The sequence below is a fragment of the Hyaena hyaena genome, unplaced genomic scaffold, assembly GCF_003009895.1.
Source record: "Hyaena hyaena isolate Hyena2069 unplaced genomic scaffold, ASM300989v1 scaffold_474, whole genome shotgun sequence".
Classification (NCBI taxonomy): domain Eukaryota; kingdom Metazoa; phylum Chordata; class Mammalia; order Carnivora; family Hyaenidae; genus Hyaena; species Hyaena hyaena.
The window spans coordinates 663,705-676,716 of record NW_024081104.1 but is presented as its reverse complement, the minus strand read 5'-3'; the positions used below and the strand labels follow the sequence as shown (position 1 = coordinate 676,716).

Here is a 13,012-nt window from a genome sequence, read left to right as displayed (position 1 = left end):
AAAAATAAACATTAAAAAAAAAGACAAAGTGTGACTTGCCAAAAAAGAAAAAACAAAAAGAAAGTTGAAAATTCCCAGCACATAGGTGCTCGAATGTGTCTTTCTCGGCCTTCATGGTTCGTCTCGGTCAGCAGACGCCACCCTAGCGTAGGGAAACTGCCTCCCAGAAGGCCCTCCCTTGCTGGCCGCCACTTGTGCCCGGTGTTCTCATGGCGGCCAAGTTGTGCGGAGCTCAGACCCCTCTGCCGGCTGCCCTCGCCCCGCGGGAGGGCTTCCCTGTGCTTCCTGTACCGCTGGGTGCGGAGTCGCCCACCTAAGTCCACTTCCCGATCTCATCAGCCAGTGCGCCCCCTGGACTCGCCTCAGCCATCCCGCTCAGTGTCTTCAGACTCTGCCTCGCAGCAGTGGGTCTTGTTTCGCGGATTCGCCCTTCTGTGTGGCAGCTGCGCGTGGGCCCCCGCGCCGGCTCCCCCACGGCTGGCCGGCGGTCCTCCCCGTACTGACAGGTCCAGGACGGCTCTTGCGGCTTCAAGGGAAGTCCCGTGTGCAGCGTAGGCACCTGGCCCAGCCTTTCTCTGCGGGGCGCCTGGCTCTGGCTGCGGGCTCCGGTGCATGCCTGGCTTTGCCCACCTGCAGGCCTGCCCGGAAGGACAGACTTCCCTGGAAGCCCTCCGGTGCCACCCGGGGCTGCGCCCAGGCAGCCGGTGTCTTCCCAACTAGCCAGACAGAGCATGATTGGAGCCGGGTGTTCTCCCGAGATCCTGAGCCCCACCAAGAGCAGGCTCTCGGTTTCTCAGCTCTGTTGGGGTGGTCCGGCGGGTAGGGTCGGAGGCTCCCCAAAGAGCCTGGCCCTGACTGGTCTCCTGGCAGGTGGAGCAGGGCATGCGTGGCACCCGGGCAGGTGCTATCGAATGGCACCGGCAGTGCCCGGAACGGGCAGGTCTGTGGGGCGGCCGGCTGAGCAGGTCCTGTAAGTGTCCCGTGGGCGCGGGCAGTCCCCGACCTGACATCTGTGCTCAGGGCTGTAGCTACTGCAGCCTCAACAGTGAGGCCGGGCAGCAGGACGTGGGCTGCGCTGATGCCACGGCACCCCACCCCCTCCTCCCACAGGAACACCCTTTGGGCAGGGGTGCAGGGTGTACACTCGGCCAAGTGCATCTCCCTGTCGCTGCAGGACCACTACTGACCCCCCCACGCTGATGGCCACGAGGTGGTATTCGGGCACTGGTGCTGGTGTGACCACAGGCAGGGCCGGTGAGGGCCCCTGACGCCTGCTCCTGGGCTGCCTTCACCGGCCCAGAATCTTGGTCACCTTTCACGACACCCAGCCTCTGCCCATCTGAACCACATCACTTGCAAGCTCATGGCCCCGGATCCCCCAGGGGACCCGGCCAGGCTCTTGGGCCACTCCCCAGCCACCTAACCCTCCCGCCGCCTCCTTGCTCGACCCAGTCCCTGGCGCCTGGCTCCCCGGGCTCCCCGCCGCGCAAGCCTTGCTGGCCCCTCAGCTGCCTCCGTTGCCCCCGGGGGCGCCCCTGCCCCCGGCTGGCGGCGGTGCGTGGACAGGGGGGCGCCGGCAGGGAGGGCCGGGCCAGCCACCAGGGGTCAGCAGAGCCCGGAGGCGGGTGGGCCAGCTCGACACCGCCCGCCCCGCCGGCCCCAGCCCGAACGCCACTCCGTTGTTTGAACAAACGTGTCTGTGCAACCAGGCGGCGGGGCCTTCGGGGGCTCCCGGTCCCACCCGTGCTTGGGAGGCGGAGTCCGCGGCTCCTTCGGGGCGGCCCCGGGCAAGCGGCCGAGGCGCGACCCGGCGCGCACCCCCGCGACCCCACGTCGCCTTAGTGTCACGCCGCGTCTCCCGCCGCGTCTCCCGGCCGACCGGCCCGCCCCGGACGCACGCGGGGGGCTGCGCCTGGCGGGAGGCGCGCGCTCCAGCCCGTCGCCTGGTGAGGGCCCGGCCCCCGCGCGCTCTCGGGCGCCGCGACCGCACGGGCGGCGCTCGGTGGGGGCCGGGGCGGGGCTCCGGGCTCGCCCCGCCCGCACAGCCTCCGCGGCTCTCCGCGCCCCGCAGTCGGGCTGCGGCGGCCGAGCCGAGCCGAGCCTCCAGGCATGTAGGGCCGGGGCCGGGATGGAGAGGCGCGCAGGGCGCGGGGGCTGCGGGGCGGGGTTGGGGGCTCTACGCGCGCAGGCGTCGCGGCCCATCCTCCCTCGGGACGACGCCACCTCTGCCGCCCGAGACTGCGGAACTGGACGGGCGGTGCCCCGAGTGTGGGCAGGAAAGGCTGCCGGGGAGGCGCGGCCGGCAGCGGGGTCCCGGGGCTGCAGGGCGGGGGGGGGGGGGGGGGGGGGGGGGGGGGGGAGCGGCAGAGGTGCGGGTGGAGCAGCCCGTGGGAGGCGGGGCGGGGTGGCCCCCAGCCCTTAGCCCGAGGGCAGAGGCACAGAGCCCACATTGTGCCCCCCACTGCGCTCCGCCCTCCCGGGACAGAGCCCCATTCACCCCCCGCTCGCCAGCGCTCTCGGGGACCCGGAGCAGGGGAGCGGGCACGCGTGGGTGCGGGTGTGCACGGTGTGCATGAGGCGCTGGGCGGCTGCTGGAGGGGAGGCCCGCACTCCTGCGGCCCACGCCGCTGCGGCTCCGGATATTTATAGGCCTTCACTGCAGAGACCAAGGTGGGACTGCACGGGGCTGGGGGTGGGGACGGACGACGGGGAGCCTCGGACGCTGAGGCTCTGGAGCGCCGGCGACCAGGCGACCAGGGGCCGGGCTGGGACCCTCCCCTGATGGCTGGGGGAGGGCGGGGAGCGCGGGCAGTGTTTCCTGATGGTCCGGCCTGCGTGCTGATCGAGGTTTAGAAGGAACGTCCAGGTTTGGGACGGACCCAGGGAACGCTGGTGTCTAAGCGGTGGGATGCGCCCCTGGGTGACAGTGTGGAGGGGCCCGTGTCCTGGTGATAGACAAGAGAGTGAGGTCAGTGTTGGAGGAGGGGTGTCTTTGTGTGGGTGTCCCAGGGGTGAGGGGAGGTGGGGCCGCGAAGCCAGTTGTGGGTGGGAGCAGAGAGCTGTCAATGTCTGGGATGAGGGGGGTGGTCAGTATGTAGATGAACAGGGACAAGGAGGCATGTGGGTCAATGTCCAGGCTGACGGAGTGGCTGGTTAGTGTGCAGTACGCTCCTAAACACAGAGGTGTGACCCTCCCTCCCTCCCCAGGAGGCCATGTCAGGCGAGGACCACGAGGTGCGGGCAGCGGCCGAGGATGCCAGCGGAGGCAGCAGCAGCTCGCCCAGCCCTGGGGACACCCTGCCCTGGAACCTGGGGAAAACACAGAGGAGCCGGCGCAGTGGAGGTGGCTCCGGGGGCAACGGGAGTGTCTTGGACCCTGCTGAGCGGGCCGTCATCCGCATCGCAGGTAACGCTGAACGGCCTCGTCTGTCTGATTCGGACATTAGCACTGGCTCTTCCACTGAGCGGTTGCTGTGTGCCACCCGCAGGTGCTGGGAGAGGGTGGTCTGGCCCCGGGGGGCCTGGTCGGTGGCAGGTGAGCGTAGTCACGGCGCCACCTGCTGGCGCTCTGGTCAGCTGCAGGAGGCCTAAGCTTGAGGCCTGATGTTGGGTCCGCCGCAGGGGTGCCATCCTTGGCCTCACACAAGGAGCCAGTGCCTAGATGCCATGATGCCTTCCCGGGCTCCTGGGGGCACAGCTACCTCCCAGGCCCCTGGGTCTGCTGCCGCTGGCGGTGCGTGGAAGCTCACAGGAGCAGGAGGGAGGCGCTGCCTTGCTGGCTAGTGCTGCAGCCGCTGGGGAGGCCAGGCAGCTGCCGTTCTGGGGAGGAGGGTGGGAAAGGCCCAGCCAGACGCCCCTGAGAGTGTAGGGCTGGCGGCTGGGGAGGGGGCGAGCCCGGGCTGGAGGCCCTCAGGCAGGGTGTGCTGGGAGAGGGAGGGGGAGCCCGCTGAGGGTCCCCAGGCGAGGCTGCAGCTCTGACCCCGTTCCCCTCTGCGGACGGAAGGAGGAGGGCATCTGCGGGGCAGTGCTGGCCCTGTGGGAGGCCCGCGGGGGGGGCGCCCTGAGGCCGGTGGGTGAGCCCTGGAAGACCAGCTGCGGGCAGCCAGGGGCTTGTGGGTGGAGGCACAGGCCCGAGGGCAGGGAGCTGCCCCAGGACAGTGTGGGTGCCGGTCCTCAAGTATCACATACGGATTCGAGAGAAGGATTTTTACCCACTTGAAACCAAATCATGGGTGTCCCTGGGCACCCCTGGTCCTTCTTCAGCGTCACCCCCTGCTGGGGGGAGGGGGAAGCCTCAGCTGTCCCTGCCTGGAGCTGTGCTGTCGACCTCAGGGCCAGCGCCCGTTCCGGCCGCAGGCTTCTGGTCACGGGGTAGCTGCATGAAGGCCGGGGTGCGGCGCTGCAGGGAGGACACGGGTCTGCCCGCAGAGACCGGTCTCTGCCCACTTCGGGCGTGGGAAAGAATTTGTCTTCTATTTTTACCAAACGTTTGTTTTCTTTTCTCTGCAAATTGCCTCCTTCAGTCCTTTCATACTTAAATTTTCGGGGCTCTTTTTACATCGAAGATACCAACTCTTCAGCCTCGCAGTGGGAGGGAGGAGGGGAGGGGCGCGCCTGAGAGCGGCCAGGTGAGGTCGCCGGAGGGGGGGGCCGCGGGGACTGGGACCCGGCCGGGGGCGGGAAGGGGCGTGCGCCCCCGGGACGCGCGTGGCACTGCGGCCGGAGCCCGCCCCGCGCGCCCGGCGGAGCCCTGGCCCCAGGGCCCCTCGCCCGGCCCCGCCCCGCCCGTGGGGCATCCTGGGTGCGGGGGCGGGGCGGGGCCTCCCCTTTGAGCGGCGCGCGGCCGCGGGGACAGTGGCCGCCGGGGCTGGAGGCCGCTCTGCGCCGCCGCGTCCCGCGCACGGGATGGCCGCCCTGCTGCCGCCCGGCCCGCCGCCCGACGAGCTGGACTTCATCCAGGCCTACGAGGAGGTGCGGGAGAGGTACAAAGGTAGGGCGCCGTGGGCCCCGCACCCCCCGGCGACCTGCTGTCCGGCCCGGCCCTGGCGGGTCCTCCGGCCTCTGACCCCGTGTCCGCGGCGGCGGGTCCGATCGCGGCCCAGCCGAGCCCGGCTCGCCGCCTCACCTGGCCCGCCCGACACCCGCGCTGCGGAGCCCGGCCGAGCCCCCGCGGTCATGCCCTTAATAGGGCATCTGGCGGTGCGGTGGTGGGGTGGGCCGCGCTGGGGGGGGGCTCGCGGGCCGGTGTCCAGTGTCCTCAGTCTGAGGCCAGCAGACACGTGGGGCCAGGCTGAGCCGTCTGCTGCCCCTAGGCAGGGCGCCTCCCCCGTGGGGTGGGGGCGCCAGCCACACCTGGCAGTGGGTCACATACTTGTGGCCTCTCCTCACATCCCAAAACTGGCCAGCACCTAGGCTGACACCCTCCCTGGGCAAGGAACTCCTCACGGCCCTTCTCCGTCCCCTGGGGCAGGGGGAAGCTGGGGGCTAGGGAGCACAGGGCCACCCTCTCTTCTTCCTTAGAGGAACTGGGTCTGTGGCTTTGACAGAACCCCTTTCCCTGCCCCAGGCACCCCCCCACCCCTGTCCCCTCCAGGGTCTCACTGTCTCAGCTTCCCCCCACCCCTGTCCCCTCCGGGGTCTCTGGCCCTGCCCCGGCCATCACAGCCTCAGCTGTCCCCCACCCCTGCCCCCTCCGGGGTCTCACTGTCTCAGCTGCCCCCCACCCCTGTCCCCTCCGGGGTCTCACAGTCTCAGCTGCCCCCCACCCCTGTCCCCTCCGGGGTCTCACAGTCTCAGCTGCCCCCCACCCCTGTCCCCTTCGGGGTCTCGCAGTCTCAGCTGCCCCCCACCCTTCTCCCCTCCGGGGTCTCACAGTCTCAGCTGCCCCCCACCCTTCTCCCCTCCGGGGTCTCACAGTCTCAGCTGCCCCCCACCCCTGTCCCCTCCGGGGTCTCTGGCCCTGCCCAGGCTGTCACTGTCTCAGCTGCCACCAGCACAGCCCAGCCTCCGGGCGGCCCTGGCTCCTGGCCCTCAGCGGCTTAGAGCCCTGAGAGCGAGCCACTGGAGAGGGTCGAGGTGGGGGCCTTGGGCAGAGCTGACCAGAGCTGTTTCCAGCCCCACGTGGCTGGTTGTGCTGGCTCTGCCCCCAAGGGCAGCTCAGGGAGAGAGGTCCTGCTGGGGCCTTGCTCTCTACCCACTGGCCTCGCCCAGGCAGGGAGAGGTCTCACAGGGCCTAGGACTCACCCCTGCCGGGCCACCCTCCCCTAACGGCTTTTGCTTGGTCTCTGGCCAGGTGGATGGATGTGCTGTGTGGCTCTGCAGCCGGTTTGCCTGGTGCTGGTAGAGATGACCCCATGACAGTGGGCTCCTGAGGGAGGGAGGGAGGGTAGTTACCGAGAGGGCCAGCCTTTGGGTGGGGGGGGCAGCGCTGGGTACGTCCCGGGCGGGGAGGCCGCTGTGCACGGGGCCACAGCTCCTCTGGCACACCCTGGGACAGACTGTTGATGGACTGGACACTCCGGTGGGGGGACCTACACAGCATAAATAGTGGTTCGTTGCAGAACCTTCCTTGGTATAATCAGGCCACAGAGCTGCGTGCGGTGCCAGAGCCTGTCCCAGGCATCAGTCTGAAGCATCCTGGGCTGAGTAGCTGTGTTCCCTCTGCTCTCTGGGGTGGGGACCTGCCTCCTAGGAGTGAGCTCCGACAGATCCCTGGGGGTTCCCCATCTTAGCGCCCACCCCCCTGGACACCAGGCTGGGTGGCGGACACCCTGGGCTGTCTGGGTGCCTGTCCACCTCCTGGGTGCGGTGGACAGAGGTGACGAAAGGGCAGAGGGCAGCTCTTGCCCGAGGTGCTGGGGTGCCTTCCGGAAGCAGGCCGGCTAGTGCGGTGGGTCAGCGCCCAAGGTGCGTGTGGCTCTGACAGTTGGCACTGCTGGGTAGCAAGAGCTGGGTGTGTCCGGGCAGGTCTGGGAGTCACGAGAGCTTCTGGGTCATACTCCGCAGCCCTGTGACTCTCTAGCCACTCTGAGTGAGGGACACGGTGATGCCGGTGGCCAGGCCCGGGCCACCGCCAAAGCCAGGAGCAGCCTAGAGGAGGCCAGAGGAGGCTGGGCCACAGCCGCAGGCCTGACCATTGTGAGCCCCTTGGACCCATTGGAGGACTGAGGACCCGGCCCATCCTGTCCCTGGAGGTGGAGGCCTTCCCCCCACTGATGGAGGAAAGGAAGGCATGGCTGGTGCCTGACTGTCAGCCAACGTGTGGGTGGGGAGGGAGCCGGAGCCCCCTCTCCCGGGGCCCAGAGCTAGCTGGCTCTGCCTCAGGGGCTGCCACCCGGCCGCCGTGCCCGCGCCCTCCTGGCCCATCGCGGGGCCTGCGAAGGGCTCTGGCTTCCTTCTGCCTCCCGGTTCCTACCCCCAGCTCGCACTCACTCCCCAGCACCCCCTCCTGCTCCTACCGCAGGCGCTCCTTCCCCATCTGCCCCCCCCCCCAGTCTGGCCGCTCAGCCCCTCCCCCCAGGGACAGTCTCCCTCCCCAGTCCCACAACACCTCGGGCGCTACCCTGGACGAGTCACTCATTCCTGGGCTCTCCCTCTGGAAATCCCCGTGCAGTGAGTGACCCTGGATGGTCACCGCCCCTCCCAGAACATTCTCAATTTCCTGTCCGCCTGAGCCCTTGCCCCTCCCCATCCTCCCTGCCTTCCCTCTGGGGCAGATTCCCTGCGGGGCCTAAGCGGGCAGGCCTGTGGCCTCTGGCCGGAGGGCTCTGGGGGCCCCATGGGAGAGGCTCCCGTGCTGAGGGGCCGTGGGGGGGTCCTGCCTCCCAGCTGCCCCAGCCTGGCCGGCCGCGGTTCAGAGGCTGGGTGTGGGAGGGTGGAGGAGGGTTTGGGGTGAGGGAGAGTCCAGGGGGCGTCAGGTGATTGGGGTAAGGGCCTTTGTAAAGGAGGGGCCCAAGTCCCCCCCGCTCGGTGGCAGGGCCTGTGTGCAGGGGCCTGTGTTCAGGGCAGGGAGCGGGGCTGGCCTGGGTGCAGACTTCAGACTTGTCCCATCAGCCTGGGAGCAGGGTGGCAACTGGGTCAGAAAGTCAGCCTGCGCGGGGGGTAGCGCTTGGGGGGGTAGCGCTTGGGGGGGTAGCGCTTCGGGGCCTGACAAAGCTGTTGCCATGGTCCTGGAGGGGCAGGCGGAGAGCGTGGGGTTGAATGGGGGCAGGGCCTCCAGGCAGGGGGTTGGGGGAGGGAGCCTGCACTGGTCTCTGGAGAAGGTGGGTCTGGAGACGCCCCCGGAGGGGTGTCCACGTGTCTGCGGGCCACGCACATGTCCAGCGCGTGTCTTGTGTTTTCTTTGAGACTCAGCTGGAGGGGCTTCCCCGGCGGCCTCCCCACACGCCCCCCCTTCCGGTCCTGGGCCCTGAGCTGGGTTATCTGTGTCCCTGGCACCACCCCGGGCCCTCAGCCAGCATTTGCAGGGTGCTTGATGGGTGAGTGGGTGACAGCGTGCGGTGGCACCGCGGTGGCCCGAGCTCAGCTGGCAGGAGCCGAGGCCAGCAGCTCTTTGGGCTTCGGAGAGGCCGTTTGGTCCGTGCCCCTGTCAGGAGTGAAACGTGTTCAGGGAGGGGAAGGAAAACGACAGGCAGGCGCTGTGGAAGTACGCAGAGGAAAACGGTTAAGGTCACGGCTCTGACCCCCAGTCTCAGTGGCTGGGGTGACTGCAGTGCATGTGCGTGTGGGGGGGGGAGGGAGGGGGGAGAGGTCGGTGGTTTGTAGCACAGTAATAGGCTCCTTAGGCCACTGCAGTCAATTCCAGAACGTTTACGCTCACACCCAGTGCCTGGCAAACCCTGATCCACTTGCTGTGTCTATGGATTTGCCCCTACTGGACACTTCATAGAAATGGAATCAAAGAATTTTGTGCCTGGCTTCTTTTACTTAGCGTCGTGTTCTCAAGGCTCGTCTATGCTGTAGCGCGTGACGGGGTTTCACGCCTCCTGCGGCAGAGCGATGCCGAGCGGTACGGGCACACTGTGTGTCTACCTGTGCGTCAGTCGTGGACATTTGCGTGGTTTCCGCCGTTGGCCATTATGAGTAATGCTGCATGAACGTTCGCGTGCAAGTGTTTGTACGCACCTGTGCTTTCATCTGTCTGGGAGCGAATTGCCGGGTCACGTGCTGATTCTATGTTTAACCGGCAGAAGGGCTGCCAGACTTTCCGCAGCAGCGTACACGCCTGCACTCGTGGGAGCGGGCCGCGCGGGCTCTGTTTCTTCACCTCCTCACCGGCACTTACTGTTATCTGCCTTTCTGGTTACAGACATGCGGTCCCAGCGAGTGGAAGTAATATCTCATTGTGACTGGGATTTGCGTTTCCTGACAACTAACGATGTTCAGCACCTTTTCACGTGCTTAGTGGCCGCTTGTGTACCTTCTTTGGAGACATGTCTATCCAGATCCTTTGCCCATTTTTAAATTGGGCTTTTATCTTTTTAGTGTTGAGTTGTAAGTGTTCTTTATGTATTCTAGCTACATGTCCCTTACCAGATAGATGATTTGCAAACTTTTCTGATTCTACGGGTTATCTTTTTACTTTCTTCTTAACCACCCCCCACCCCCCCGTCAGGCTTGCTGCTGTCAGTGTGGAGCACACCTTGGATCCACTGTCTGCCTCTCTCTGCCCCGCCCCCTCTTGCATGCATGCTCTCTCTCTCAAAAATAAACATTAAAAAATTATTTAAAAATTTACCAGTCTTTTATCATCTCTGAATTTTATGTCATGTTCAGAACATCCTTCTTTTATAAAAAATATTTCCTGAGGAGGCACCTGGCATCTGACTTCCACTCTGCTCAGGTTGTGATCTCGCAGTTTGTGAGTTCCAGCCCCGCGTCGGGCTCTGTGCTGACAGCTCAGAGCCTGGAACCTGCTTGGGATTCTGGGTCTCAGTTTCTCTGCCCCTCCCCCACTCATATGCTCTGTCTCTCTCTCTCTCTCTCAAAGATTAATAAGCATTAATTACTAAATAAGCGTTGAACTCTTGATTTTGGCTCAGGTCATGATCCTGATCGAGCCCCGTGTCGCCTCTGTGCGAGCTCCCTCTGCTCCTCTCCCCCACTTGTGCTGACTCTAAAAAATAGCAAACAAACATACCATAAACATTTGCTAAGAGTTTCTTCCAGTTTTGATGCTTATTTTTGTTTTCTGACATCTTCCTCTTTAATCCATAGGTATTTGTTTGGGGCTGAGAGATGTGCAGGAGCCTTGGGGTGTCACGCCCGGGGTCTGGACTTGGGTTAGTGGGTGACAAAGAGGATTTCAAACACCTTCTTTCCCACCAAACAGCTTTCTGGGGCTGGTCCGTGTCCCACGGCACCTCCGTTCTGTGACAAGCGTGGCTTACAGATGAGCAGACTCGGGGGAGGGAGGACGGACCCCTTGTGGGACCTGGCTCTGGTGAGAAGGCCCCTGTCTCCCCGGGGAAGTGGCTGAGGGGAAATGTGGAGGTGCTGGGGTGGTGGAAGGCAGGGTGGCAGCGGGCGGGGGGTCCAGAGCGGATTGGGAAGGAGCTGCGTGTGCGTCAGGGAAGGCGGAAGGATGGGAGTGCGGGCGTGGGAGCGGCGGTGAGCATGCACGCAGGGGCCGGGATGCGAGGCCTGGCTGGGGACAGGCGCCCTAGGGTAGCTGGGGAAGCAGAGCTGGGGCCTGGGGCAGGGACAGAGCCTCATCTGGGGTCCTGGTGGCCCAGTGAATGGGAAGGGGTGACAAGCTGGGAGAGGGCCACCTGGGCAAGGGCTCTGGAGCAGGATGAGGCCCAAAGAGTGCCCAGCGCTTGGTGATAAGGGCACTGGGGGCCTTGGTGAGATCTGTGTGGGGATGTAATCAGGTTGGAGGTGCGGGGGGAAGGCGTGGGACGGAGGGTGCCCTCCAGGACAGTGGAGGCGGGCAGAACACTGGCCTGAGGTCCCTGGGGAAGGGGAGGCCTTGGCTCACAGGGGCATCTGTGGCCTTCGGGGTCACGAGCATTGCTGAGTGCTGGCTGATGTCTCTCATTTGCCCATCTGCTCGTGTAGGGGGCTGAATGTGATCACCCCTTGCTTTTGAGGGCTATGTGGGGTGAGCAGGGGGTGGGGCCTTAAGCCCAAGGGCCTGGAAAGGTGTGGGTGAGGGTTTCCCCACAAAGCCTGAGGGGAGCTGGCAGTAGGGGGCAGCGTCTGGGCCCCTTCAGGAAGGACTCATGGAGGCCAGAGGGTGGTGGTGCAGGTGGGGGCCAGTTGCCCAGGTCGGGATGGACCAGAAGATGGCGGCTGCGGGGGGCAATGTGTGGGCATTTGGTGGGGCTCTGAGGGCTGAGATCAGGGACCCCTGGGGGGCCTGGTCCTGGATCATGTGGTGGCCCAGGGTGCTGGGGGACCCGGTGGGGGGGAGGTCAGGGACTCGTTCTCAGGTGCCAGGAGGAAGGTGCCCACTCAGAAGGTGAGGGACAGGAAGCTGTGGCTTGTTCCCTCTCCTCTGGGGGAGTGCCGGTCCTGGCTCAGCTGCAGACGGGTGTCCTGACCGGGTGGTCAGCTCTCAGCAGGGTCCTTTACTGCTGTCCCAAGGCAGAGGGGTGGGGGGACGGGGTGGGGGGACGCTCTGCTGCCCACTCCGGCTCTGGGGGTGGGGACAGAGCCGGGACCAACTCTCCAGGAAAGGAAGACTCTAGAAGGCATCTGTGCTCCTGGTCTGGAGTCGGGTCCAGGTGGGCCGGTGGCAGCACCGGTGGCCAGGGCAGTGGAGAAGGGGAGACCCCCCGGGGGGCGTGGGGTGCGGGCACGGGACCGCAGGGTGCAGGTGTGAGGCGGCTGTGGGAAACCAGAAAGAAGTGTCTCTTACGGTCTTTATTCTGCTCTTTTTCGGTTTTTCAAATGAGTGTGTATTTTGAACTTCTGAAACGCATCCTTTCCCCCTTCCATATCGGGTGAAGGGCTGCAGGGCAGGCTTGTAGAATAGGCACCAGACGTGGCCCCGAGGGACACAAGCGGGTTTCGCTGTTGTTATCGCTATAGCAACTGACGCCTGTTTACAGAGGAAGGACCACCGAACAGCCTGTGGTAGTTTCCTGCGGGCAGCGTCGGGCGGCCTGAAAAACGGATGTTACTCCCTCGCCCTTGGGAGGCCACGAGGCCGGAACCCAGGCACGGGCAGGGCTGCCGCCCCGGAGGCTCGGGGCAGACCTGCTGCGCCCGCCAGCTCCTGGCTCACGACGGCCTCTCTCCAGGACTTGCCTCCGCCCTCCGCAGGGACATGCCTGCACTTAGGGCCTCCCTGAGTTATCTTGACACAATCTCATCTCAAGATTCTTAATTATAACTGCAAAGACCCCCCGCTTTTCCAAGTAAGATATCATTCATGGGCTCTAGGGATCTGGAGGTGGACGTGTGTTTTGGGGACCACCATTTGCGCTCCTGCCCTCTGGCCCCCTAGAATCCACGTCTGTCATGTACAAAATTACATTCATCCGGTCCTACCCGCCCCCAGAGTCTCTGTCCGTTCGGCATCACGTCCCAAACCTCATGTGAATGTCAGCAGCCCAGAAGCCCCAGGTCTTATCCAAATTGTCCAAGTCAGGTGTAGGGGGGGCTCCGGATGTGGTCCACCCTGGGGCACAACCCTGTCTGCCTGTGGACTTGTGAAACTAGCAAGCCAGTCTTAGCTTCCGGAAGACAGTGGTGGGACCGGCATAGAACAGACACCCCCACTCCGAAGGGGGCAAACAGCGACAGAGGGCTCGCGAGTTCAAGCAAGTTCGAAACCCGCAGGGCAAATTCCTGAGGATACTCCTCCGCGGCTTGATGCTCTGCTCTGTGGCCTCCGCCTCTGGCCTCTGCTCTGGGACACCCCCCCTTCCTTGTCCCTGAAGGGTAGCCCGTGAGCTGGGCTGTGAGCACACGACAGCCCTGACTGCCTTCCCCCCCGACCGCCTTCCCCCCCCGACCGCCTTCCCCCCCCCCCGACCGCCTTCCCCCTCTGATCGCCTTCCCCCGC

At 65.4% G+C, this 13,012-nt stretch overlaps 1 protein-coding gene across 2 annotated transcripts in view; it reads left to right on the top strand.

The window, feature by feature from the left end:
* Nucleotides 1-2,057: 2,057 nt before the first annotated feature.
* LOC120246538 (plectin) overlaps nucleotides 2,058-13,012 on the top strand; it is a 53,929-nt gene continuing 42,974 nt past the window's right edge. For both annotated transcript variants that reach the window (XM_039254130.1, XM_039254129.1), the window contains exons 1-2: nucleotides 2,058-2,107; nucleotides 3,208-3,406. In XM_039254130.1, coding sequence (XP_039110061.1) covers nucleotides 3,214-3,406 — 193 coding nt within the window. In that variant the 5' untranslated portion in view covers nucleotides 2,058-2,107; nucleotides 3,208-3,213. The remainder of the gene's footprint in view (nucleotides 2,108-3,207; nucleotides 3,407-13,012) is intronic.